General features: G+C 27.3%; 2 protein-coding genes across 6 annotated transcripts in view; one reads left to right on the plus strand and one right to left on the minus strand.

Annotated features, from left to right (window-relative positions):
* The window catches only part of LOC127288535 (E3 ubiquitin-protein ligase MYCBP2), a 364,776-nt gene that overhangs the window by 317,385 nt on the left and 19,825 nt on the right, over nucleotides 1-27,566 (minus strand). The window lies entirely within an intron of this gene.
* On the plus strand, nucleotides 1,205-27,325 carry LOC127288540 (uncharacterized). 4 transcript variants are annotated; one of them, XM_051316047.1, is made up of 3 exons: nucleotides 1,205-1,655; nucleotides 10,688-11,251; nucleotides 21,919-27,325. In XM_051316047.1, the coding sequence occupies exons 2-3, from the start codon at nucleotides 11,087-11,089 to the stop codon at nucleotides 23,263-23,265; spliced, it is 1,512 nt and encodes a 503-aa protein (XP_051172004.1). In that variant the 5' UTR covers nucleotides 1,205-1,655; nucleotides 10,688-11,086; the 3' UTR covers nucleotides 23,266-27,325. The 4 variants fall into 4 exon arrangements, with proteins under 4 accessions (XP_051172004.1, XP_051172005.1, XP_051172006.1 ...); XM_051316048.1 differs by having other exon boundaries at nucleotides 1,205-1,535; XM_051316049.1 differs by lacking the exon at nucleotides 1,205-1,655 and adding an exon at nucleotides 9,856-10,150.

The following is a 27,566-nucleotide window of genomic DNA, read 5'->3' on the forward strand; positions in this document are numbered from 1 at the left end:
TCCACTTATAAGTTAATTCCAGTTGGAAGTTATTTTTATAGTTGTAAGTTAATCATAGTTGAAAGTTATTTTTATAGTTGTAAGTTATTTTTTTAGTTGGAAGTTATTTATATAGTTGTAAGTTACTTCTAAGTGTAAGTTAATCCTAGTTGTAAGTTTTTTTTTAGTTGGAAGTTATTTATATAGTTGTAAGTTACTTCTAAGTGTAAGTTAATCCTAGTTGTAAGTTTTTTTTTTTAGTTGTAAGTTAATTCTAGTTATAGGTTCTTTCTAGTTGGAAGTTACTTCTACTTGTAAGTTAATTCTAGTTTGAAGTTAAATAAGTTATTTCTAGTTATAAGTTATTTCTTGTTGTAAGTTCTTTCTAGTTGGAAGTTAATTCTATAGTTGGAAGTTATTTCTAGTTGTACGTTAATTCCAGTTGTCAGTTAATTAGAATTGTAAGTTAATTTTAGTTGTAAGTTACTCCTAATTGTAAGTTTATTTTACTTTAAATTATTTCAATCTGTAACTTATTTATACATGTAAATTATGTTTAGTTGTAACTTCCTTCCAGTACTAAATATATAATAAAATGTTAAAAAAAAAATAAAAAATTTCCAACATTCTTTATATCATTAAAAAAAATTCCTAAATCATAATTAACTAAACAAATCATTAAACAACTTCATCTTCTAAAAAAGAAATTCCCTTTTATCAAGAAAGAAGACGACACCTGCGTCATCCTCTTATCGCGTTAAATCTCAAAGGTATTCCTTGGAGATTAGCTTGACATTTCAAAGCTGAATGGATCCTCAGCATCCCGAAGACAGAAAAGGGGCAAAAAAAAGAGAGAGAGAAGAGAAAAAAAGGAGATGAGAAGGGGGGTGAAAATCAGAGATCAAAACGATCCCTTGCCGAATCGCGATCACGAGGCGGAGAGTCGTGATTTAAGGGCTTTATCTGTCGCGCCTTATCGCGTGCGACTGATAAGAACTTGGCGGTTACGACCTAGAGTACCGAACGTACAGAAGAGAATGGAAGAAGCCAAAGAGTTGGTGGGGCTGAAGCAGGAAGATTGGTACAAAAAACAAAGAGAAAGAGAGGGTGGAAAAGCCGAAAGAGAGAGAGAGAGAGGGAGAGTGCGTGCGACGTTTTGCGGGAGAGGAGGAATAAAGAGGAGAGGGGGGGAGAGCGAAATGCCGACGGTGAGGGTCGTCGTCGTCGTAGAGGTGCGAACCTGACGGGAATTCGAAAGGCAACCAGTCGCTGTTTGCGCGCCGTCGAGGTCGCGCTTCATATATTAAAAAAAAAAAAGAAATATAAATTCTTTCAAGGAACGAAAAAACATTGTTTATTCATTGTGTTGCACGTGACAACAAGTTTCATTCATATTTATACCAACTGAAAAATTTAAAACCATTTTTTGAAATACAACCTAAATAAACCCAACTACTAAATAATAAAATATAACCTTTTTTGAAAATGCAAAACTCATCAAGGAACAATGATAATTAAGTGCAATGAAACATTCCTGGTCATCAGTTATTCAAGTGGTACGTGCAGATTGTGACCACCGAGAGTGCATTTTGCCTCGGGGAAAATTAATCACAAGCACGAATGTCGTGCAATTAATTTTTCCTGCAATGCGACACCTGGACTTGATTTTTAATTAGGTATATTGCCAATCAGGAAATATATATAATTGCTATTTTGCAAATGGAATTCAATATATAATTATTATAATTATAACGAAATTAAATATTGGCATTAGTGATCTTTTTTTTCATTTTCTCTGGCAGATAAAAAATATATAAACGATTGTGATGAAAGATAGTTTGTATATATGAAAGGCTCAAGAAATAAAATTAATGTGAAGAGTTTATCACCGCGGATTATAAAATTGATAAAAAATAAATCGAGACCGAGTTTAATAATTTTAAAAAATGATTTTTAATGACGACGGTAATAAAAAAATTATTTTCAATATAAATATATATATATTTTTAATGCGCTCTGTCATGCGTTGGAAATTTGTATTTATATATATATATATAATAAAATAGTCGACGCGATCTTGCACGTTTCTTACCGCAAACTGACATTTACACAGCCTTATGTAATGTTATCGCGTACAGAGTGGAATTTTTCCCCGCATCTAGCCTTTGCTGATACATCTAACCACAAATAACGAAACTAACAAGAGGAGTAGCCTAGAATTTTTATTGGTTCTAACTTTAGACATTATTCACAAAGAGATTCCTTTTTTTTGCGCAAATACACCGACACTTAGTTGAAAGCAATTTTTTTTTTTTTTTTTTTCAAAAAAAGTGAGATAAAATATTCATTGAGAATTATTGAAGAAATTAAATACATTACAAAAATTCAAGAAATAAAATAAATACAAAAAAAACGAGAGAAAAAAAATGATTACAAATAATTCAAGAAATAAAATAAATACAAAAATTCGAGAAATAAAATAATTACAAAAATTGAAGAAATAAAATAACTAAAATGATGAAATATGATATAAATTGCGAATTTCAAAAAGAAGATAGAAAGATGAACTTTGCTATCGTACGAATTTAAAAATAAAATTCTGCGATATTGAAAATGCAAAAAAAAAGTGCAATCACTGAGAGTAAAGGAAAACCAAGACGAAAAATTTATTGCGAAGAATATTCGGAAATTATGATTAATGAAATATTTCATAATTGTTAATAAACATGATAATAGTAATAATAATAAAAAATAGTGACAATAACAAAAATAGTGATATTAAGAAAAATAATGACAATAATAAATATAATAATGGATAAATAATTATAATAGTTAATAAACATAATAATAATAATAATAATAATAATAATAATAATAAAATTAGTGATAATAAAAAAATGACAATAAAATATAGTAATGGATAAATAATCATAATAATTAATAAACATAATAGTATGATATAATAAAAGATGAAATCTATTTTCAATTTCAGTGTTCTGAAATTAGAATTTATCAATACAAAATTAATTTACTGTTAAGCAACATCAGAAATAAATTAATAAGCTCTTGATTATCTTTTCTCAATATTGGAGTCAACAAAAGTTGTGAATTAATACAATAAATAATAGAATTCAAGATAAATACCAAATGATTTAAATAATAAATTTAATAAACATTAACAAAATTCATATAATTATAAAATTTTCCCCAAAAAAACTAGTAATATAAATTGTTATTTTTAAACAATAAACAAAATTACTACCATATTATTTATTGTTCTAATTATTATAATCATTACAATTGCTTTCATTACTATTATTATTATTATTATTTTGTTACTATTATTTTTTTCAATAAATTATTATTATTATTATTATTCTGTTACTATTATTTTTTTCAATAAATTATTATTATTATTATTTGTTATTTATTTCTGTTATTATTTTTTAAGACTTTGTTATTATTTTGTCATTATTATTTTTTGAAATTATTATTATTTAATTGAATTTGAAATTAATTTCGTACTTTAAATAATATTTAACTTTCTACTCTGAATTTGAAATAATATTGTACATTAAAATTTGAATTCATGAAAAAATATTAAAAAAAAATTAATCCCATTAGTCAATATAATATTGAACATATTTTCAACTGATGTACATAGTAAAATTGAATGACTTTTTAATTTACTCTCATCTTTACAAGATTCTGCTTTTGACATTATCGGAAATTCTGCAATACTGTTATTGACTAATTGATCAATTTATTTTCAAGTAGTTGATTTCCGAATTTTCCAAATTAACTATATAACATGGAAGATTTTACTCAAGATAGAAATAAGAAATTTTTCCTCAGAGCTAAATTTTCCTCCCCAACAAATCCGATTAATTATCATATCAATTATTATTCTATTTAATATTATTAAAAATTCCAAATGTAGTTTATGGAAATAAAGGTATATAATGAAAATAAATTATTATTAAAAATAAATTATTATTAATAAAAATAAATTATTAAAAATTCCAATAAAATAGAAATAAACATTAAATTTAAAAACACAAATTAAAATTTAATTTAAAAAAATAATTTTAAATTGAATTTAAAAAAAGAAATTTTAATTTAAAAATAAAAAAATTAAAATTTAATTTACAAACAATAAATTTAAATTAAATTTCAAAATTTTATTATTTTATAAAAATCATAAAATGTTAAAGATAAATATTTATCGAAATATTTACCAAAGTTAAATATTAAACAAATATTTTCAATTTTCGTCATTTATAATGTTGATTTTTCCCCTAAACACACGCAAAGATTCAGCAAATATTCTAATTGCTTCCAGTGAAGGAAAATTATTCATCGACTTTGTGACGGGATTCTGAGAGCGAGAGAGAGAGAGATGGTGAAAATTGCAGATGCGATATCTTAAGTAACCATGTGTTAAAAGTTTTAGCAACTTTGGCGAAAGTATATAGAGAATATATGGTTGATAGAGAGAAAATGGGCCACGAGGCATCTTCACGTCACACGTTATCTTTTCAAATGTTAGAGAAACTGTAGAAGAAAATTCAAATACCTTGAAAGCCCAGGGCTTACCTTATATACAAAAGAAAAAGAAGAAAAAAATTTACAGAATGATAAAAAAAAGTGTGTGTGTGTGATAACATGAAAAAAATGTATATGACCAATGTACTTAAGAAAAAAGAAATAAAAAAGAGATAAAAAATAAAGAGAGAGAAAAAAAAAGAATCGACAAAGTAGCCTTGAAAAAAAAAACATAGATAAATTTTACACGCGTGTAAACCAATGACATCTCACGAAATGTAGGTCATTCGCATGGGGAATTGGGTGATTGAAAATACGCCCGATAACGTATTATCAAAGCTTTCCCCCCCTCCTCTTTTCTATATCGATCCGTATAGAAACTACATATATATATATAAAATAAATCCGACTAGGGTTTGATTTTAAATTCCATTAATTTGAAATTTACTCGAGAGCATAGTGACAGGTAATGCTTTCACACTTTGCCTATATTCCCAAAAGTATTAAGCCAAGGCGAGAGCGAAAAAAAAGAGATTTATTAACAAGACATGACGCACAGCGTTACAATTGACTTTTTGATAAATGTTTCAAAAAAAATTTTTATAGATTCGTAAAAAAAAAAATTAGCATATATTTTGTAATAAATATTTTTCTTTACGAAAAATCAGAAAAGAATTTTTTTCTTAAAAGAAAATAGAAAAGAATAGAATTTTTTTTCCCATTGAAAAAAATTATTATTTTCATCTAAATTAAGAAAATTAATATTTTATATAATAAATTAAAAAATATTTTTCTTTATAAAAAAAATTGAGAATTTTTTTCTCGTTTAAAAAAAAATATTTCGATCCGCAAAAGTCATATTTCAATTGACATTAATGGAGAAAATTAATATTATAGAAATAAATCGAAATTTAAAAAAAAATTTGTTTACATAAATGATGTTGCACTAAATATATATATATTTGGAACGTACATAGTATCCTTAAACAAGCAGGACGAAATCAGCGCAATTATCGTAAAGCCAAAGGTTTGGAATTCGAGTATTTATGGATATCCGTTAACGAGGCATAAATCACTCGGTGAGGAATGTTTAATCAAGGAAACAGACCGGCCGAGAGGAAAGTTAACTAAACGTGAAATAATTTGTGTACTCTACATCTGTATAATTTCTCTCTCATTTTTTTTCTCTCTTTTTTTTATAGACGCACCTTTGCCCTTTTTTTCGAAAAAGAAAAACATTAAAAAAAAAGAGAGTAATTTTAAATGAAACAATTTCCCGTCAATATGGAATGACAGTTTGAAAAATACTTGGGAAAAAAATTTTTCACGAGAGAAAATAAAAAAAAAAGAAACATGAAAAAAGTTTAAATGAGTATTCTTTAGTTGTTTTTTAAAACCTGTTTTTCTTTTCAAATTTTTTTTTTCCGGTTAATTATTCTAAACCACATATGTATATATATACACGTACACGCTTTCCTGGCATTTACAATTCGTTTTAATTATGTAATAGTTGAAGCAAATTCCAACCGACAAATAATGGGAGTACAAAGAGTCATTTACGGTTTACCTTAACAGAGACCTATATATACAAATTAGTCGACGTTTAATTTTGGTAACATTAATTAATTCAGACCTCTACTATGAATAATAATGAACCTAATCAATAAATAGTTCATTACAATTATATCATTTATAATCGATAGTTTTTAAAATAATTTATTATTATAATTATTATTATTTATTATTTTATTTAATTATTTAAATAAAGTTTAAAAATAAATTACTAAAATAACTTTAATATGACGAGTTATAATTTGTCAAAATGTCAAATATGAAAGTTCATTTAAGAACAAAGTTTCATTTTAAACCGCTATAGCGAAAGTTCTAACTTTTGTTTTTCTTTCCTTACGTAATCATTAAGTCGACTATTATATTCAACTTTTTTTTTTATATATATAAATATATGTATTATTTTTTATATAAAAATTAAATTTTGTTAGGGCAAAAAAAAATTAAGTTTTCATAAAGCCTAATAATTAAACGTCAAAAAGATAAGATGACACATATTTTATAGTAACTTGAAAGATATTTTTATATATCACTATATATTTAATATTCAGCAACAATTACAGGGCAGGGTTTGGATTAAACGAGATTCGGGGCGATAATCCTCGCGATTCGACCCGGCGCTCGAGGCTTGGACGTGAAGAGAGTAAGAGAGTAAGAGAGTAAGAGAGAGAGAGAGCTCGTTAAGTTAATCAAGGTACGAGGCTCGTAAAACTTTGCACGCCCTCGAGAGAATTTCATTCTGTCGTCGCGGGAGAGTTGAAGAAGGAAGCCGGATAATGAAAAGCAGGAGAATGGAGACATTGTTCCTAAGCCATAACTTTATGGAAAACACTTTACGACGCTACTAAAAATCCCCCTCCACACATCCCCGAGAGTGTGAGAGGGGGGGGGGAGTTTCGTATTCGACGATTCATTTTACGTCACGCGAAATTTGTCATTTTTACGATGAACCAAAATTTCCACGCACTCAATTAAAAATACATTTTACATTGCGTTCTTCCTCTTATAAGAGAGAAATTGAGTATTTCCGTTTACTTCGATTTCATTTTCCAAAAAAAGATTCCACCGAAAGTGACCACAGGAATTTACAAGAAAATTCCTTTTTGGAAATTTCGTAGAAATTCCCTCATTTCCATGGAATTTCCATCAATTTTCCATGCGTATATTCCAGTTCATTTTCATTTTCCATCAATTTTCCACGAAAATTCAAGTTAATTTCCATGGACTTTAACATCAATTTTTCATGAAAATTCCAATTAATTTCCATTGAATTTCCACAAAAATTATATCATATTTTCCATTAAATTTTCATAGACTTTATATATATATATACTTTCTATCAAATCTCTATATAAATTTTCCATAAACTTGTCGAATTTCCTTAAACTTTCCACAAATATTCCATCAAATTTTTCTATTGATTTTCGATCAAGTTTACATGAAATGTTCATAAAATTTCTATGGACTTTCCATTAATTTTCCAAAAAAAAATTTAAGAAGATTTTGATTGACTTTCCATAGAAATTCTATCAAATTTCCATCGAATTTTCATAGACTTTCCATGAAATTTTCATGGATTTTCCATAAACAAGCCAAATTTCCTTAGACTTTCCATAAAAATTCCATCAAATATATTCATAGACTTTCCATTAAGTTTACATAGAATTTTTATCAAATTTTCATGGAATTCCCATACATTTTTCAATGAATTTTTATTCACTTTCCTCGAAATTCTATTAAATTTCTATGGGCTTTCCATTGTTTTTACTGAGAAATTCAACCAAATTTTCATGCAATTTCCATCAATTTTCCAAAGAAATTAAATTTATTTTGACTTTGTATTAAAAATCCATTGAATATTCATCAATATTCAATGGATTTTTCATCAAATTTTCCAAAGCAAATTTCAACGGATTTTTAATTAATTTTCCAAGGAAATCCCAGTAACTTTCATATTTTCCATAGACTTTCCATAGATGTTCCATCAAATTTTTATGAACTTTCCATCATTTTTCCAGAGAAATTAAAATCAAATATTCATGGAGTTTCCATAAATTTTCTTGGAATTTCCATGGAAATTCCATTAAATTTGCATGGTCTTTTCATTAATTTTCGAAAGAAATTCAATTTTTTTCCAACGGACTTTCCACAAATATTCCAAGGAATTTCCAGTAAATTTTCATGGACTTTCCATAAATTTTCTTGGAATTTCCATTAAATTTGCATGGTCTTTTCATTAATTTTCGAAATAAATTCAATTCTTTCAATAAATTTCCCAAGGGAATTCCAGTAATTTTTTTATTCAATTTCCATAAAACTTCCATGGATTTTCCAACGTTTTTCCAAAGAAATTAAATCAAATTTTTCCACGGATTTTCGATAAATTTTCCAAGGAGATTCCAGTAAATTTTTAGACTTGCTATAGAAATTCCATTATACAATTCTATGGAATTTCTATTAAATTTTCACAGACTTTACAAAATTTGCCACAAAATTTTTTTTTGATATATTTTCCATAAACTTATCCAATTTCCATGGAATTTCCATTAAGTTTACATGGAATTTCATGGACATTCCATCAACTTCCGAAGTAACTTCTAAGTAAATTTTCATGGAATACTTATATGAAAAGTCCATGTAATCTTGGAAATGGAAATTCCATGGAAATTCCCTGGAAACTTGGTGAAATTTCTATGCAATTGCCTTAAAAATTCCTGGGTCACTTTCAGTGGAATTTTTTCTAATAATTTAGCGCCAAATTACTTACAAAACGGAATTTGAATTCACGTATATAATAAAAATAACTAAATTAATTATTAAATTATATTCAAACAATTAATTTCAATTCAATTAATACCGAAAATAATAAGATATAATTTTCTCTATACTATTTAGAAGCAGTTCAAGTTTCTATGTATATATATAATATATACGGAAAATAGAAGATATGGTGTAATTCGTGATTTCCCCTTGAGAATCCTATGCTAATGCGCGAGAAATTATTATGGGCGGAACAGACGCGTCTGGCGATCACCGCGTACAGGCCATTATGCGAATTCGTAATATAGAGATGCGGGGGAAGGTACAATCAAGTTTCGAGAGAAGTGAGAAATTTCAATAATTAGGAAGTCCAAAGTTCGAACTGTCTGTGTATGTATATATGTATGTGTGTGTGAACTTTGATATCCGGCCTCGCAGGAGAAACCGACCCCTTATTCTATCCATTTAAACACCAAGGCTTAACGCGTTGTTCCGACACTTATTGGGGTCGATCGCCATTTAATCCGCGAACTAGGAAAAAGAAAAAAAAAGAGGGAAAACCCGCAAAAACTTTTCCTGTCTGATTAGAGACAAATTTAAATCGAATTAATTGGAAAAATTACTTTTTTTTTATTTTATTTGTCAAATAACGAGGAGTAAAAATTGTTTACCCTTTGGGAAAAATTTGCAAAGAAAATAAGATTCGATCTTCTCGAGAAAGAATGGGAAAAAATTTGTGGTTGAGTTTGACAATCTTTTTCGAGATTCGAATGGGAAAAAAAAAGTTATATGACGTTGGGTACGTGGTTAAATAAACTTCATTTAAATATCTTACATCACCTGCACTCAAACGCACCTGGTTAAAGTGTCATATAGTGAAACGGGCGTGTTTTTAACACACTGGCTTTTCGTTTACACTTTTGCATATGCATATATATATAGTTCGTACATATACGTCAATCACGTGGTGTACCGTGAATGCAATTCATGTGGAAATAAAAGTTCTGCTCACAGTTGCAGAATGACTTCAAAAACTAAACAGCTCGCGGGTAATCTCTTTTAAATCCCAAAGTAATTAATTTTTTTTCAAAAATAGATTCCAAAGACGAGAAAAAGCGAATATCAAAAAAGGAAACAAAAAATAAACAAAAGTATTCGAATATTAATAAATTTCTAATCAATAGTATATTGAAATATTAAATATTCCTTCTGTTGAAGTGCACTCTATGCGAGAGTTTGAAGAAGTCTATGCAAAATTAAAACATTCATGATATCCCTGGATAGTTAACGAGTGGAGGTAAGACATAAATTTTCTGCCAAGTTTCTAGGCCAGCTAAAGACAATTTATCGCGGTTAGAAAAACCTTAATGCTGAATCCTCAAGTTTCGAATCTTGTATTCCTTTGCCGAACGATGCGGAAATTTTACTCGAAAACAAAAAAATTACAGTCATATTATTCTTTTTCGAATCAATAATCTGAATCACTTTTCTGTTTAGAAAAAAAAACATGATGAATAGTATATTACTTACTAATGTCCTTGCTAAAGTAATGAGATTATTACCAGTTATCAAAGTGGTTACGCAATTGAGGCCGCGCATGTTGCTGAGAAAAAAAAAGGAGAACAAAAACACTCTTATATAGCTTATGGTATACAAATCGAAATGAAACACGAACATAAAGAAAATATTCTTCTCGTTAATAAAATAAAATTCTGCTTTAAAATAGAAATTCAGTTTCAGTTCATTTTTGAGCTTAAAATTATATTTTTCTTTTTTTGGAATAGAAATCAAAATTTATGTTTACCATTTTTTAAAACGAATATTTTTCTTACAGAACGAAGCAGAGAATTTTTTTGACAATGATTGGAGGATCGGATTCATTTTCATCATCAAAAGAAGCACTTTGGATTGAATGTGAATCTCTTTGATGAAAAGAAAAAGTCGAAAAAAACGATAAATTACACACTATGGACCGGAATAAGAGAGAAAAGAGATTCGTTGTCAAAGTGAAACTCATTTACACGAGGAACAATGAGTTTGTGAATGTGACAAGTGTTTGTCCTTGATTTTCATTTTAATTTCTTTTTTTTTTGTTTTAATTTTCCCTCTTTTTTTTTTTTGCCCCAAAACCACAGAAGAGAATTGGTTTTTGTTGACAAATGTGGGTCTTTGAAAGTAAAAGGGTGATAGTAGGGGTGGGAAAAAGAAAACGTTAAGTTGTTAAGTGGAGAAAATGGGAGCAACGGGACTGGTGCTGGGGAGTGCAATCCTCGGACTATTTTGTACCAGTTTCCCAAAGGGCGCAATGACCATTCCAACCAACAGGTGTGACGCACCACCGCCATGTACCTGCGATGATCACGGCCGAGTAACCTGCGATTGTAAGGACGAGGGCAAGGTAAGATTTATCAAAAAAAAAAAAAGCATCCAAGAGGACTATTATAATTTATCCTGAGGGCTCCCCTGAATCCTTATTTACAAGAAACCGGTTTTTTGAAATAAAATCCACCCTCTATGTCTACTCTATTTCCGTTCTTTACAAAAGAAATATTTAGAAAAATAGAGGAATAAAAAAACATTACCTAAAGTATCACATTCTGCTTTAATTTTTAGGTAAAAAAATTTTTTTTTCAAATTTCACTAAGGTACAAATTATTTATAAACAATTATACTAATGACAATTATAATTAAATCTGCCGACAGCAAATGTTTAATTTAATTTCAGCATAGTTTCACTTGCTCTGAAATTCTTCATCTGTATCAATTTTACGTTAGTTACTTCTGCTACCCGGAGCTTAAATTAATTCATTTACAAACAGTTGAAAACAGTTAAAGTAAATCCTACGAGGATTTGTCGGCAAAAAATATATATATATTTTAATTCATTAACAATTAGTGGTCCAAATTATTAAAAGTTTGTTATATTTTTGATAAAATGAAATATTAATATGTAAATTATAAAATTTGCCATTAAAAATTAAATTATTAAATGGGGCAAATGTTTTTATAATATAACAATTATAATATAAAAATGATTACAATATACAATCCGCTACATTATTAAAATTATTGCAATATAAAAATTATAATATAAAAATGATTACAATATACAATCCGCTACATTATTAAAATTATTGCAATATAAAAATTATAAATATAACAATTTTCTCGAATTTTTACGATACAATAATTTTAATAAAAGAATTATTATAATGTAAAAATTATCATATATTATTAAAATCAATTACAATATAAAATTATTCCAATATAAAAATTACTATAATATAAAAAATTAAATTTTAAAAATTAAAATAATTGTAAAAAATTAATTTTTGTATTTTCACGTAATAAGTTTGTTCGAATATAAAATAATAAAACGCTAGTATTATTTTTGAAACACCATATATTACAAAGTGAAATGTCTGTTCGAATCCCTAACCCAGTGCTCCAATTCAGTTTTTCGATTCGGGAAAAATTCCCGCGGGAGTAGAACGGAACACTCGCAATTTTACTCTTTTCTATATAGCATACATATACCAGTCACACTGCGGGTTCATAAAAAAAAATAAAAAAAAAACTACGAAAAGGCCTTATTCGACAGATTGGTCAGTTTTATTCCCTTCTACTAAAGTGATTTCCCTTTTTTCAATTACCGATGCATTTCCGTCGTCGCTCTCTCTATTCCAGGTTAACCGCGTCATTTTATTATTTATTTTTCTAATCCCCCTCAAATTTTATCCAGAATAGTTATTTACTCAATATTTTAACCGCGTGATCGATATTTACTCAATCTATTATATATTTATTTATCAAATATTTAAGTATTTTTTTATACGTGTTTTAATTTAAAAAAAAAATAAATAAAAAAACGCGATTAAAATTTAAATTAAATTAAATTAAAATTTAATTTTGAATTAAGTAGCGAATTTAAAATTTATTGTTCTCTTTTACATTCTTCGAGATTTATTTATAAACTAGAAAAAAATAGATTATATAAATTCAATGTCAAGATTTAATGTATAATTTTTCCATCTGTTATTTTCTTAATTGATATATAACAGTTGTATATATCGGAAATTAAATACAAGAATTGTTACTAATTATCATGTGTGATAAATGAGAATAAATTTATGATAATAAAATACAAGTTGATAGTAAATAAAAAAATACTGAAAATATGTTTTACATTCGTCATCTATTAATATTTATTAATATTTAATTTATGTTTAAATGTTTAAGCCAAAATTTTTCGAAAATAATTTTATTTTTTTCTAAAAATCAATATCTAATTTAATATTAATAGTTAATTTAATATTAAATTTAATGTTCAATTTAATATTTATTTTCAATAAAATATTATTTTATATTTCATAAAATATTTATAAAAATAATATTCAAAAAAATATTTTCATTTTAAAATTGAAATACCTCCAATTAAAATTTTTTTTTTCAAAAACGTTCCATCATCATTTTCCCTCTAATATCGAACCATTTGACAAGAAATAAAAAGAAGATCGAAAATGAGATTATTGCAAATAAAAAGAAAAAAAAAAGATCAAAATACTTTTATTTTCTTATACGAGTCTCGTTGGGGTAGTTTCGTTTCAAATCGTTAAAATAACACTCTCGGGTTATAAGAGGGGTGTTTTTTCCTCGACCGTCATAAATTAGAGCGTGTTTACGCCAATCGGTATAGTCGACAGGGTAAAGGTACATATATATATATATATATATATATATATATATATATATATATATATATACGTATAAGGTGACGTATCGTGAAATTTATTAGGGTAGGTCAATCTCCCTCTCTTTTCGAAAAATTGCAGTTCACTTGACGAATCACAGACACGTGACCGTATAAAATATTCCACTATAAAATATATAGCACTCACACAAAATTCCAACTTAGAAAAGTATCTATCTCGATGAAAATTGAAAATGGATATAGATATAAGAATCAAAGAGAAATATTACACCTCTTTTTTATTTAAATAAACTTTTATCATTCAGTCACAAAACAAAATAAAACGAAATAAAATTTTCGCAAAAATTTAAAAAAAACATATTAATAAAAAATAATAATAAAAATACTACTACTACACTAATTATAATAATAAAAATAATTATAATAATACACGGGAAAAAAACTTTATCTGGAACAACGATATGTTTCTCTAGAATAGCGAAAACTTTCGCTGTTTCAGGTAAAAAAGAATTTTTCCGTGTTTTATAGTAATAATAATAATAAAAACATTTAATATTAAATAAAAATCGAATCCCAATAATAACGTAATTATTGCTTTTTTTTGCAAAATTTTTGAATTAAAATAAATGAAAACAATAAAATTAAATCAATTTGTCTTAATAAAGAGAATATAAAAAATATTGGCAAACTATTGAAAGCGATTTTTCACTCCAAAATCTCAGTTTTTTTTTTTTTTATTTTACGACTTAATCAAGACTCACATTTATAAATATAAAATGAGTGAAGAACAAAAAAAAATTGTACTTCAAATATAAAAATCAATTGAAATTACTCAATAAATGACAAGAGCTTTTATTATGCTCATAAATCACATGAAACTTATATATATATTTCTTTTTTACTTCAATATATTTATATAAAAAAAAGAAGAAGTTTCAATAATAATAAATACTTATTCTTGTTTTATAAAACTTGATGTGCGATGAAGAAAATACAACCCAGCTGCGTATAACCCGTCTCGATATAAAGTGACATCAAACCTACTCGCGGAACACGTTCAAGAGAACAAAATTAAGAAAACCAGTTTTCAAACTATATTCAACTATTTTCCCAAGATAACATGGAATGTTATAACGTTTTTCATTAAATTCTGATCTTTTTTTTTTTATCACATATCTTGTTTTTATCAATTCAATATTTTTCTCATATGAACCGCAAAATAATAATAATAATAATAATATATAATAAAAATTAATAAAAATAATCAAAAAAATCAAAAAATAAACATTTACACACTGATAAAAAAAAGATAGAATTTTTTAATCGAAATGTAATATTAATTAAATATTTGTTTTCACAGTCACTAATAATGATATAGAGATTGGATTTTTTTGTCCGTTCGCGTGGATTTTGTATAATAGGGATCAAATGTTCATTTATAATTCAATGCAAATAATCAATTAAATGAGCTTTTATAGGAATACAAAAGCTCAAAAGAGTTGTAACAATTCCAATGGATATTTTCAACTTGCCATTGTGTGTATTACGAAGGGAGAGAGAGAGAAAGAGAGAGTAAGAGAAATTTTGCAACGAATACGTTTCAATAAACGGAAAACGAGAATCCGAGAATAAAATTCGATTAATGACAATAATAAATTATAATAATGGTTTCATTTTACATGATAACAGATAAGATTATATGTATATGAATACTAAATAAGCCACAAGTATGGATTTAAATCCATATCTATATTAAAATAGACAAAAAAAGTTTTTTAAAAATTTTTTAAATAGCTAAAAGAAGAATTAAAAAAATAACTAAAAAGAGTATAAAAATTAATATATTAAAAAAGAGACTATGAATTTTCCATATTCAACACAAAAGTTCTATTCATTTTTTTTCTATTTTTTTGCTTTTTTAGTATTTTATTCACTGACCCAATTATATAAATATATATAGTAATACTGCGCGGAAATACCATTATTTTAAGTAAAAATTATTCACCGTATTTTAATCCATATTTTTTTATATAAATATAAAATAAAATTTTTGCAAAAAAATAAATTTTTTCTATAATTCTAGTTACGTGTAAAAGACAAAGAATTTTTTTTTTTTTTCAATAAAATAAAAGATTCAAAACACGAATATAATTCGTGCGTAAAACACATAATGCCCTGGGATTCATATAGAATAAGCAAGCTGAACAATAAACTCGGTTCATAAAAATTGAGTCTGTGACGAAATGACCGCGCGAGACAAGAAACTGGTCCCACGAGATTTTATTCCTATTTTTTAGCTCGACAAATGCCATATATATAGAAAAGTAAGACTATTTTTAACATTATATTTATTTTCGGCAAGTAAATCCTTTTTTCAAATTACTTAATTTGTAATATCAATTTTATTTTATTGAATATTTACTGCTATTTTTATTATAATTATTATTATTAATATTATTATTAAAATTATAATAATTATAAATAAATACAAAATAATTATTTATAAATAATAGTAATTATAATAATTATTATTTTTTTTATCATTATCTCTATTTTTGTTGTTATTATTATTATTATTATTATTATTATTTATTGGATAGGGTTTTCGTAATTTTCGGTTAAAAATTTATCAAAAAAAATTTAGTATTGTAAAATTTACAAAGACACATTTATTAATAGCTCTGTGCAATAAAAATTAGCTTCTCAAAATTAATTTTACATTTCTAAGAAAAATATGTGAAAAACGTTATATAAAGTAATTTTGCAAAGAGCAGAAATAAAAAAGAGTCGAAATCGCCATATGCGCGACACTCCAACATATAATTTAAGAATAGAACCTTATTTGCGCCTATTTTGCATAACGGAAGTGCTCTAGATCGGACGTCGGATAAATTCATGGATCGGATGTCTCGATTTCGTCAGATTAATGACATTCATTCCACCTCTCTTTAATTATATAAACAAAAAACCCATTCGAAAAACAAACTATTTTTTAAATAAAAAAATAAAATTAAAAATTTTTCCCCAAAAAACAAAAATTTTGTCTAAATCGACTTTTTTTTCCGTTAACAAATAAATTTTCCGTTTTGAGAATTTTTCATCTGCACATATATATATGACATAAAGAAAGAGAAGAAAAAAGACAAATGACTATAAACTGCGACATGAAGATTTTCAGCATAAATTCTTCCCTATTCTTTCGTTCATGTTTCGCGAACTGCACGCTCAGACAATTTGTCGCATAGCCCTGTGCAAGAACTCGTCGTGTGACTTAGGATTCATCGACTGGACGTTTTTCCATTTTTTTCCTATTTTTTTTTTTTTTTTTTTTGTCTTTTTCTCGAAAGTGGAAATACTTTGTCTACTCTTTTTCTTCAAATGACCCATGGGGAATGAAATGGTACAGAGAGAGAGAGAGCTTTTTCCGCCAAGAGAAGAAGAAAAGTACAACAAAAAGTATAGAAAATTCCCTCCCCCCCCTCTTTCTCCTTTAAAGAAAACTTGCCAAGTTAAAAGCAATTTATTGCATGAATATCTCAAAATGCAACGTCAAGAAGTAAAAATTTTTTTTTTTTTCAGAAAACTTCAGCAAAATTTAAATATCAGAATATTGTTTCTTTCATCTTTCAAAATTCATCAATTGAATAAATTTTTATTTTTGATATTAGAAAAAAAATTTTTTGTGAATTTTTAAATAAAATTAGTTTTTTGTATTTCATAGTAGTTTTTCGGCCACTGAAAAAAAAATTATTATTGATTCAAAAAAATAATTTAATTTGCAATTTTCTTAATTCAAGAAAATTTATAATTGAAACTAGTAAAAATTGCCCTATCAGGACCCTAGTAGGGAATGAAACGCTGATCAGGGGTACCAGAAAATGTGGATTTCCTAATTAGGGCTACATCAGGCGCGGCGTTTAATTTCCTAATAGGGCAACCTGATCCAGCCCCGATCTGGGCCCTGGCAAAATTTCTACACGGGTTTCTCGATATCAAAAAAATATTTTCTTGATTCAATACAATTTTTCCAGTGTGGTAGAAAAAGAAATTAAAAAATGAATGAAAATTGATTCGAGAATAAAGAAATTTTAGAATTTTGTATCAGAAATGAAAAGAATTTTGATGTTTTCTTTTTTGAGGAAAAACAGCTTGAATTATTAAAAAAAAAAGAAAAAAACGATAATCGTCAGCTACCTGAATAGAGAATGAATTGTATAAGCAAAGAAAATTGAGCGTTGGCTTTTGAACGAACGAAAAAATAAAAACGAGAGAGGCTTTTAACAAAGGGGTTGCGATTCGTCGTTCCGCGAGCTATAGCCAATCAGTTCTTCGTACTTTCGAATTAAAATCCGGAAATGAATAGTGCCAGTGGCAATAATGGCCGCGCCCCTGTGTACAGTCTTTCTTTCTTCTACTTTTCTCTTTATTTCAATGTCTCTCTTTCTCTCTCTCTCTCTCTCTCTCTCTCTTTCCTTCTCTCTCCTTCTCTTTTTTTTCTCTCTCTCTTTTTCTCTCTTCGTCGGCAAACGAATCGTCCCCGTGGGGCAAATTGTTTCGCATAAATCCTTTATAGATCGTAAAAGTGCTCTCGTTCCCGGTAATGGGGCTTTCGCTTCTTTGGGAAGTTCCAACCCCCCCCTTTCACCCCTTTCACCAATTTCGAAACGTTTAATTTGGACCCCTGGTCCAATTCTCATTTTCAACAATATAAAGTCATAAAAGTGCGCGCGGAAAATAAACGAAGGCAAATATTGAACTCGTCACGTGGCGCGCGCGCGGCTATAATATCCAGTATAGCTAATATTAAAAAACCGGCCGATGGAAACGTTTTTTTTTTTTTTTTTCCTTTTTTCTTCTTCATCCCTCTTTGCATATATCGTTGTTTTCATTTTCATGTCGAGCAGCTGGAAAAGCCCTTCACCACACGCGCAACTTCATCACTATTATAACTCGACATTTTGATGAAGAGGCGATATTTGAAAGAGAGAGAAGGACAAGAGTCTCTTGGTCGCGCACTATGCTATCGATCATTGTGTGCTCTTTTTTTTTTTTTTTTTTATTTTAGGCTCACACAAATGAGAGTTGGCAGAATTTCCACAAATAGTAAATGCGAGTGTACTTTTTCATGAACAAAAAAAAAAAAAAAGAACAGCCAAATAACGAGAGCATTTCACGAAAAAATTGTAAAGAATCGTGAACGACTGTTATAACAAAATGATAGAACTCTACTGAATGTCTACAAGAGATATATGATAATAAAAGGAATTTATTTTTTTACTATTTCTTTTTATAGTTCAAGAAAGTTATTTCTAAGTCGACAAATTTTTTTTTTTTTTTAGTAAATTTGGCACAATTTTTCGAAAATTATTGGCAAACAGTAAAAAAGTACTTCTCCAAAAATAGTTCACCTATCAGAGAAATATTTTTTTTTTTTGTATTTTATTTTAGGCATATTATTAGAATTAATATTATTGTTATTATTATTATTATTAGAATACTAGAAACTCAAAAACCCTGATAAAATTTAGTCTGGTTTTAATAAAAGGCATTCACATATAAATAGAAAGTGCTTAAAACTTTAAACCCGACAAATTGGGCTAAAGGCACGTCGCGTTCTTCTGTTACATTGCCATTGTTTGACACAAACAAGCACCTACTATATAAGGAACGCTGCGGCAAGCATACTTGAACCGATAATCTAATTAATCGACCCAAACCGTAACAAAGAAGCTGATCCAACTTCAGACTACTCGTGATAACGGATTCTAAAGGAGGTCGAATATACTCGACTCAAGAGAGAGAGAAAGAGAAAGAGAGAGAAAGAGGAGAATTATTATCCCTCAACCAAACACAATGTTATTCTTCTCATATAACACAAAATCGCGAATTTCACTTCAGATGCTGTTCGATGTGTCATTTTCTTATCTTAAAATTGCGACACTCTAAAAACAATATTTACTTTATACAATAAATAAAATGTTTTTCTGTAACAAAGAAAATACTTTTTTGTATAACAAGAAAAATAAAATATTATTTTTTGTTATATTTTCGAGAAAGTAATATTTAAATTTTGTTCCTTTAAAAAAAAAAAAATAAATTTTTTAAATCCAAATAATTACATTCAATCCGCGAATATTAAAAATTCCGTAATGACATGTGAAAAATGAATTTTTTTTTTTGAAATGCAGAATACGTTATATACACGATATTAAAATTTCATTCAACAAAATTTCCGCACGCTTTTTAAATATGAATAAACATTGTGAAAATATAAAAGTCAAATTCAATGTTTATATGCATATTCAAAAAAAAAGCATTCTAAAAATTCTTTTCTTCCAACAAAATTACAGTTTCTCCCATATATATATATTATTCCAACGAAAATTTATTTTTCAAAAGAAAAGAAGTTAATTAACAATTTTTTTATATTATTATTTTATTATTGCAAAATCATTTTTCAAAATATTCTGAATAAATAATTTTATTTATAATTTATTTACTTATTTACGTATTTATTAATTAATTAATTTCTTTTGCCGAACAGTAATAATCATTTTCGATATATAAAAAATTGATATAATTTCCCAAAACAATAAATTTAATTAAATTCCTCATCACTCATTATAAATGTATGTGCGAACAAATAAATTTTAATCATCATCCCTTCGAATCTAATAATTTTCGCAAGCTCTTATAATATAAAATCAAGCATGCAAATTCCTTATAGACGTAAATTCTGAGCGATCAAGACAAGTTTTAAGGGAGTCTCGTAAAACGCGCGAGTACGAGAATTAAATCGCACTTAATAACACAGACAAGCCCTTCCGGTGGTAATGAAAGTTAAGCTCGACCGCTTTATAACTTAACGACGTCGTATGCGTGTTCGACATCCAAGAGAGAGAAAGAAAGACGTACACATTTAGAATAATTAGCGTAGTCAGAATTGTTCAATTAAGGCAAAATTTGGCACCATTAATTTTAAAAGCATTTTCAAATCAAATATTAAATATTGTAATCTGGGGTCAAAGTTCACATATATATATATATATATAAAGGTGTCAACCCGATGACGTTCGACTATTCTTCGTCAATTTCCTGATTCTCAAGAGACTATCGTGTTTCTTGACTCAAACACCTTCCCGCAATCCGATAAAGCACAACTCTATCCTTTGGGGACTTATCGATCTAGGACATCAAGCCGCTAGGTCTAAACAAACGACACTCTCTTTGATAAATATATATATATATATATTTCCCAGGAACTATATCGCGAAAGATTATATATGAACTTTTTGAAAAATGATATTTTCACAATCCGCAAAAGAAAACTCAATATTTCTTTCTGTTTTCGTTCTTTGTTCAAAAATTTTCACGAAAACAGCAAGAAATTATTCAATCTCAGTCCAAATTTCGAATAATTACAAAACCAATATTTTTTAAAATTATTTGACAATCATTTGATAATTATTTGATAATTATTTGAAGATTTTTACTAATAATTACAATAAGATCTCATATAGCGTCGATCCAAACTATAATCGATCCTAACTATCAAAAATCCAAACTGTCATTGATCCAAATTATCATTGATCGTAACTATCATCGATCGGAACAATTATTGATTCGAACTATAATTGATCCTGACTATTATTAATCCTGACTATCATTAATCCTAACTATCATTAATCCTAACTATCATTAATCCTAACTATCAAAGATCCAAAATAACATTGATCCAAACTACCAATGATCCAAACTATGATAGATCCAAATTATCAAAGGTCCAACCTATCATTAATCCAAACTATTAATGATCCAAATTATCATTGATACAAACTATGATAGATCCAATTTATCAGTGATCTAAACTATCATTAATCCTAACTATCATTGATCCAAATTATCATTGATCCAAATTATCAGAGATCCAAACTATCTTTAATCCAAACTTTTCATTTAAATTATCTGAAATCCAAATTAACATTGATCCAATCTATCACGGTTCCAAACTATCAAGGAGACAAACTATTCTTGATCAAAACTAACAAAAATCCAAACTAAATTCTAAATTGTATTAGAGCTGCGCTTTTTGGTGGACAGTAAGGTATAATTGAGGTACAATAACTGTCCCTCAAAAAGTTCAGATGATGACTTAAACTATGACTTGGATCGAAAAATAAAGTCAAAAATTACATTTATTTATTCTACCTTAAAATTTGACGTCTTAATTTTAAAATGAGATTAAAAAAGAGAAGATAAATATGAGAAAAGGGAATAGAAAAAATAAAATTAGAATAGAAATAATAAAATTTTCAAAAATCGATTCTAAACAGAAAAAAAACTTTTTTTTTCAGGAGCTGATTATCACGCCAGAGAGTGAAAAATGGCTGACTCCAAGAACGAGTTTAATTTCAGTGAGCAACTGCCGTTCGGTGTACCTGACAAACTCAAGTTTAATTCACCTTGAGGCTCTGCGGTTGGTCGAGTTGGTAAACGTGGCTAATTTAACCCTGGAGCGTCAAAGCTTCGAACTATCACCACGTTGTACAGACGTGAAGATCACTGTTCGTAACAGTAGCATCGATCTACTGTCCAGTTTCACATTTCGCGGTGACATCAAGACGATCATGTTCATGGACGTTAGAATAGGTCTAATGAGTTCCTTTGCATTTGCAAATTTACTCAATACCGATACAATAAGACTTGAGGATTGTAATATTGAAAATATTGAAGCGCATGCATTTAAAAAATTTGACGTACAAATATTACATGTAATTAGAGGAAGTTTTCGTGGTATAATACCAAGTCGAACAATGAATGACATTGAAGTTTATCAAAGTTTTATGTTGGATGGCGTTAAAATGGAAACATTGAGAAGTTTAGCGTTTATTGTGAAAAAACCAAAAACTGTTGCTATACAAAATTGTATCTTTGATAGTGTTGAGGGTGAGGCATTTGATATTAGCGTTAGGGGTCCGGTGATTATGAAAAATAATACATTTGCAAATTTGGCAATGGGTGCATTTTTAGAAATGAAAGCCGATATGGAAAATAGATCACGTGGTACATCATTGGGTAGTCTTTATGATTTGATATTTAAAAATAATACATTAAAAACATTTGAAGAGGGTTCGTTGATATTTGATAGAAGTAGTTTTCGACCTGAGATTGATAATCTTTTAGTTGATCAAACGTGTGATTGTGATCAATTATCAAATTGGAAGAGTGATATTCTTAATTATACTAATGTTTATTCGAGGTTAAATACAAAACAAGATGAAATGTCATCGGCAAAATCAGAACCAATTGGTTCAGAAATATTTCTCTGTATTAATGGAGCTAATAATTCGCCAATAACATTTACTGATTATGAAACAAGAAATTGTGCATTGAGTAATTCGCTAATAATACTTATAGTGGCTGCTGTTGGAGTGATTATTTTATTGCTGATAAGTGTGTGTTTGATTATTTGGTGCTGTCGAAAGCGTCGTCAGACAAATAGAAAAAGTTGGATAAGTGTTCCCACGAGTGCTCCAGACGTTGTCTCGAAAAAGAATGGCGTCATCAGTAAAGAGGGAAGTGGATCGAGTGCACCGGTGGACAGTCGGATAACGATGGTTGTACCGGATGGGAGACTTTACCGTGAAACAGAATTTCACGTGATTGTCGAGAAAACGGAGCCACTCACAACGGAATTATAACGAGAGCCTCCACGGGCTTCCGGCTCAAGAGATCCGTACGTGCCACCGGAAGACCTGCATTTTCGCGTTTATAAACTTTGAAAAATAAAATAAAAAAAAACAGGCGCGTGCAACAAATAAAGAAACCTGATTTTAGCTTTAAGTGAAATGTGATGATCTAGTCATCACATGTGATTGAAACTATATTGTCTCTCTCATAGTAAAACAATTATGTTTTACCATGGGAAAGATAAAAACAACATTCTATTAATGTAAGACATGAAAACATTTCCAAAAAAAATTTATGCAAAAAAAGGAATGAGAAACAGTTGAGTGAGATTGTATTTATGATATAAGTCTATTATTGTAAATTTAATGAATTCGAAATAGATTTGAAAAAATATAAACAATAGGTTCTGCACTATTGCAGCAATCTGTTTTGTACCAACGTTATAGTAAGGGATATATTTGTATGGATTACGGTTCAATCCATGTCGATATGTATATGTTACGCTACATCAGCGAATCAAACGAATGGCTAGTTTCATTGAATACCCCCGCACTAGTACAAGGCAGTCTGTATAAGCTTCCATTTACATATCAATAACGACGGTCAAGGTTTACCCTCTCCTATCAAATGTTACTTCAGGAGAGCTTATCGAAATCAATGAGGTTGTTGCACGATTGGAAAATAAATACAACATAAAAGAAGAGATTTTATACTTTATAAAAACCAAAATTTATCCCTTTATGCATAAAATTTCTTCTTCTTACATAGCAGATTTTATGTAAAAAAAATTATCAGAACTTTGACCTGCCCTTTAAGGAAATTCTATCGCTTAACTAAACTAGTCAAGAAACTACTTTGTAATTTAACTGTGTTAAAACCCAAAAAAATTAATTTATTCGCATGACTTAAATGTACCCTTTTTTTGAGCAAACCTATTTTTATTTTGTATCAAAAATTTTAATCAATTTCGTAATGTTAAATAATTTGTAATCAGCAATAAAATACTTTTAAAAATCTAAAAAATGAAAATTCTAACTTGAATGTAAGATTATGGGTATAAAGTTGATGGGAATATTATTATATAAGTTGATTATCTTTCTCTCTGTTTTTATAAACATTCGTTTATAGACAATTTCGTGCAACAATCTCGTTATTGGAAAATAGAACCGAAACTGAGCAGAAAAGAAAGTCTTGATGATAATAAAGTTCGCAAGCTTTTCAACCGTTACAGATTGAAATTTCTACCAAGGCACTTTAAACCACTGAGGATAAACGTCAAAATATTCTACTTCAATCCTTTCTTTACTCTTATTATCCAATTGTTCTGGCGCGTAAAATTTCACATAACCAAATTCATTACCTTTTTTTGTTATAGAACCAAATTTTTAAATTTCGTTTATAATTTTTACTTTTTTTTTTTAAAGTAAACAAAACAAATTTGCAAAAATTAATGTACATTAATAGAAAACAATAGAAACCAAACTAAGAAACAAATAAAAACAAATAGAATACTAGAAACATTAAATAGAAAAGTATTGTACTTCGAAATAAAAAATCTCTTTATGTAAATATATTGTTATCGATAAAAAAAAAAATGTTAAAAATTAATTGTCAACTATTCAATTAACTGTTAAGTTTGTGTAATTTTTCATTGCGGATAAAAGCGAAAATTCCCGCACAACTTTTTAAAAATTGTCACACAATCGACTAACTCTTTTTTTGTATTCGAAATAAAGGTAATTAAATAAGAAAGTTCCCACGATAAAAGGAAATTCAAACACAAAAGCAAGTTTTATATATAAAAAAAAAAGGTTTGATCGACCGTCGTTACTTTCTTGGTTTATCGTATAACTTAACTATCGAGAGAGTGCCAGTGCTCGGTATTATTGATTAGCATTAAGGGGAAAAATCCGCGAAAAAAAATGAACAAAGTAATTGAGTTAAAGAGAGAGAAAAAAAACTTCTCTTTTTTTTCTCTAGTTACGTTGATTGCAAAAGAAAGAAAATGTAGGACATAAAAGGAATTTTATCCCGTTCGTTTCATGCGCCTTTAAAACCGCGGGTGCCACTTTAAATCACAAGTGTTTGCGCAGAGTTTTCAGTTTATACCAATCAAAGCAATTACTTGAATGAAATTCGTGCCATTTGAAGTAAGTAATAACGAATAAACTAACAGCAATTTTTTTTTTTTCAAAAAACGGAAATTTCAAACAAAGTCAAAGTAGCATCGCTCATGATAAATATTAATTAGAATTCATTTGACTAAAAATTATTTCCTTTTTAAATAAATTTAACGTAAATATTCGTATTTTTTTAATTGCATTTTTCCTTTTTTTTCAAATAAAAATTTTATTTCATTTGAAATTATTTATTTAAATTTTTAATTCTCTAATGTAATTTTTTCTACTTCAATTTTAGAATTAATTTTTTAATTATGTTCTTTAAAATAATTTAAATATTATAATTTATACCTTTTTTTTTAATTTGAAAAAGTACTTTAATAATAATTTTAATTAAAATAAATTCAATTTTTAATTAGAATTTGAAATATTATTTTTTTAAATTAATTTTTAATAATCAACTCTTTGCAAAAATTTAGATTGAAAAATAAACATATTTGAGAGAGATTTAATACTGTTTGGTTATGAGCAAATAGAAAAAAGCGAAGCACTCTTTTGTAAAACAACAAGAATTTCTTTTTGTTTTTTTTTATACTTAATAGAAAAATGAATGTATGTCATATATATATATAGTATATGAAAGCAGGAAATTTAACAATCAAAAAATAGAAAAACGAAGCAGCTTTTTCATTGCGAAATGAAAGCTATTTCACTAAATGGCGGTTAATGAGAATGAATTTTCAACTCGCTGATTGTGTCTATCTAAATGGGATATTTGAAATTTCGTTGATTACAATATTGAAACTTGAATAATTAAATTAAATTACTTAACACATTCACTATCGAAAATGATCATTTCTATATGTGTAAATAATTAATTTTCACTTTAAAATCTCAAAATTACTTTTCTTTCATAAAATATTATTTTTCATTTTTCATAAAAAAATATATATTTTTTAAAAATCTTTCTTAATCTTTAATTTCTTTTGATTTTAAAAAGACTAGAAACAAATTAATAATCTCAACATTAAAGAAAAGAAACTACAAGACGGCAGAAAAAATCTTAAGAATTTCTATAATAAATGAAAAAAAAATTAACAATTTTTTAATTAAAGAGAAGAATAAAGTTCTGAATAAAGAACGAAATACCAAAGTATATAAAATAAACGTCCATAAAATCTATTTGACTTTAATCAATAAATTTTTTACCATGGAATTGAAAATCTTTTTTCTTCTATTACAATTTTATATATGCGAACGATTTCTATACCAATTTTAATTAGAAAAATTATTTCAAATGAGTTTTTTTTAAAAATAATTTTTGTTCTTTAAAAAAAAAACTGACAAATTATCGCCAATGTACAACTGAATAAATTGAATTTCACTTGTTTTATGATTTACGAGTTTTAGTTACTTCCGGAAAAGTAAAAACACTGGACTTCATTTCCGGTTGCCTAGAGAAGTTCGTTATATACACGTGCAAACTATAAACAATAAATGTGTAAATAGATTTTACGAAATAAACGACTGTTGTATTGTTCCTACATCGAAAATATCGAATTTAATTGGTTCTACGAGTTTTTATGATACGATATTAATCTTCGCGTCTTTTTATCTTCTCGAGGTGTCAGAAAAAGAAAAATAGAGGTAAAAAAAAAAATTTCTAGATACATATAATTAATACAAAAAAAATTTCAAAATACTGTATACTGTGTGTAAAATATTACAAAAAAAAAATTATTATTTGTGTGAATAAAGTAAAAATTAATGACGATAACCCGAGAATCAATTGACGTGTTTTGCGCTCGATTTCATTTTCTAACACTTATATTTAGTTATAATTATCGCAAGTCTGTGATATAACGACAGCTGTACTGTATAATTTAATTTACATTTTATGTCGTACAAGCGACGATAAAACGAAGAGAATAAACGATCATTTAAAACGTTACTCAAGAGCTTTTCTATTCACCTATAATATTTGTATATGAAATAAAAAAAAAATTCTTTTTTCATTCTCATTGAAGAGCAAAGCAATCAAAAAGCAATTTAATTCAACTTGTATTTCTTTTTAAAATGAAATATAAAATTTTATTATACGAAAAAAATAACTTAAATTAAAAATTCAAATTTTTTTAATACCTTACCTATTTATTTATTATTAATTAATATTTGTTTTCAATTAATTAAAT

This window comes from Leptopilina boulardi, unplaced genomic scaffold (genome assembly GCF_019393585.1).
Source record: "Leptopilina boulardi isolate dan_hultmark-lab unplaced genomic scaffold, ZJU_Lbou_2.1 LbouV2_392, whole genome shotgun sequence".
Taxonomy (NCBI): Eukaryota; Metazoa; Arthropoda; class Insecta; order Hymenoptera; family Figitidae; genus Leptopilina; species Leptopilina boulardi.

Excerpts from the sequence above, each read along its gene's own strand:
- LOC127288540 (XM_051316047.1), top strand. The coding sequence starts at position 11,087 with ATGGGAGCAACGGGACTGGTGCTGGGGAGTGCAATCCTCGGACTATTT. Across the intron at positions 11,252-21,918 it reads ATTGTAAGGACGAGGGCAAG|GAGCTGATTATCACGCCAGA; the intron begins GTAAGATTTATC and ends TTTTTTTTTCAG.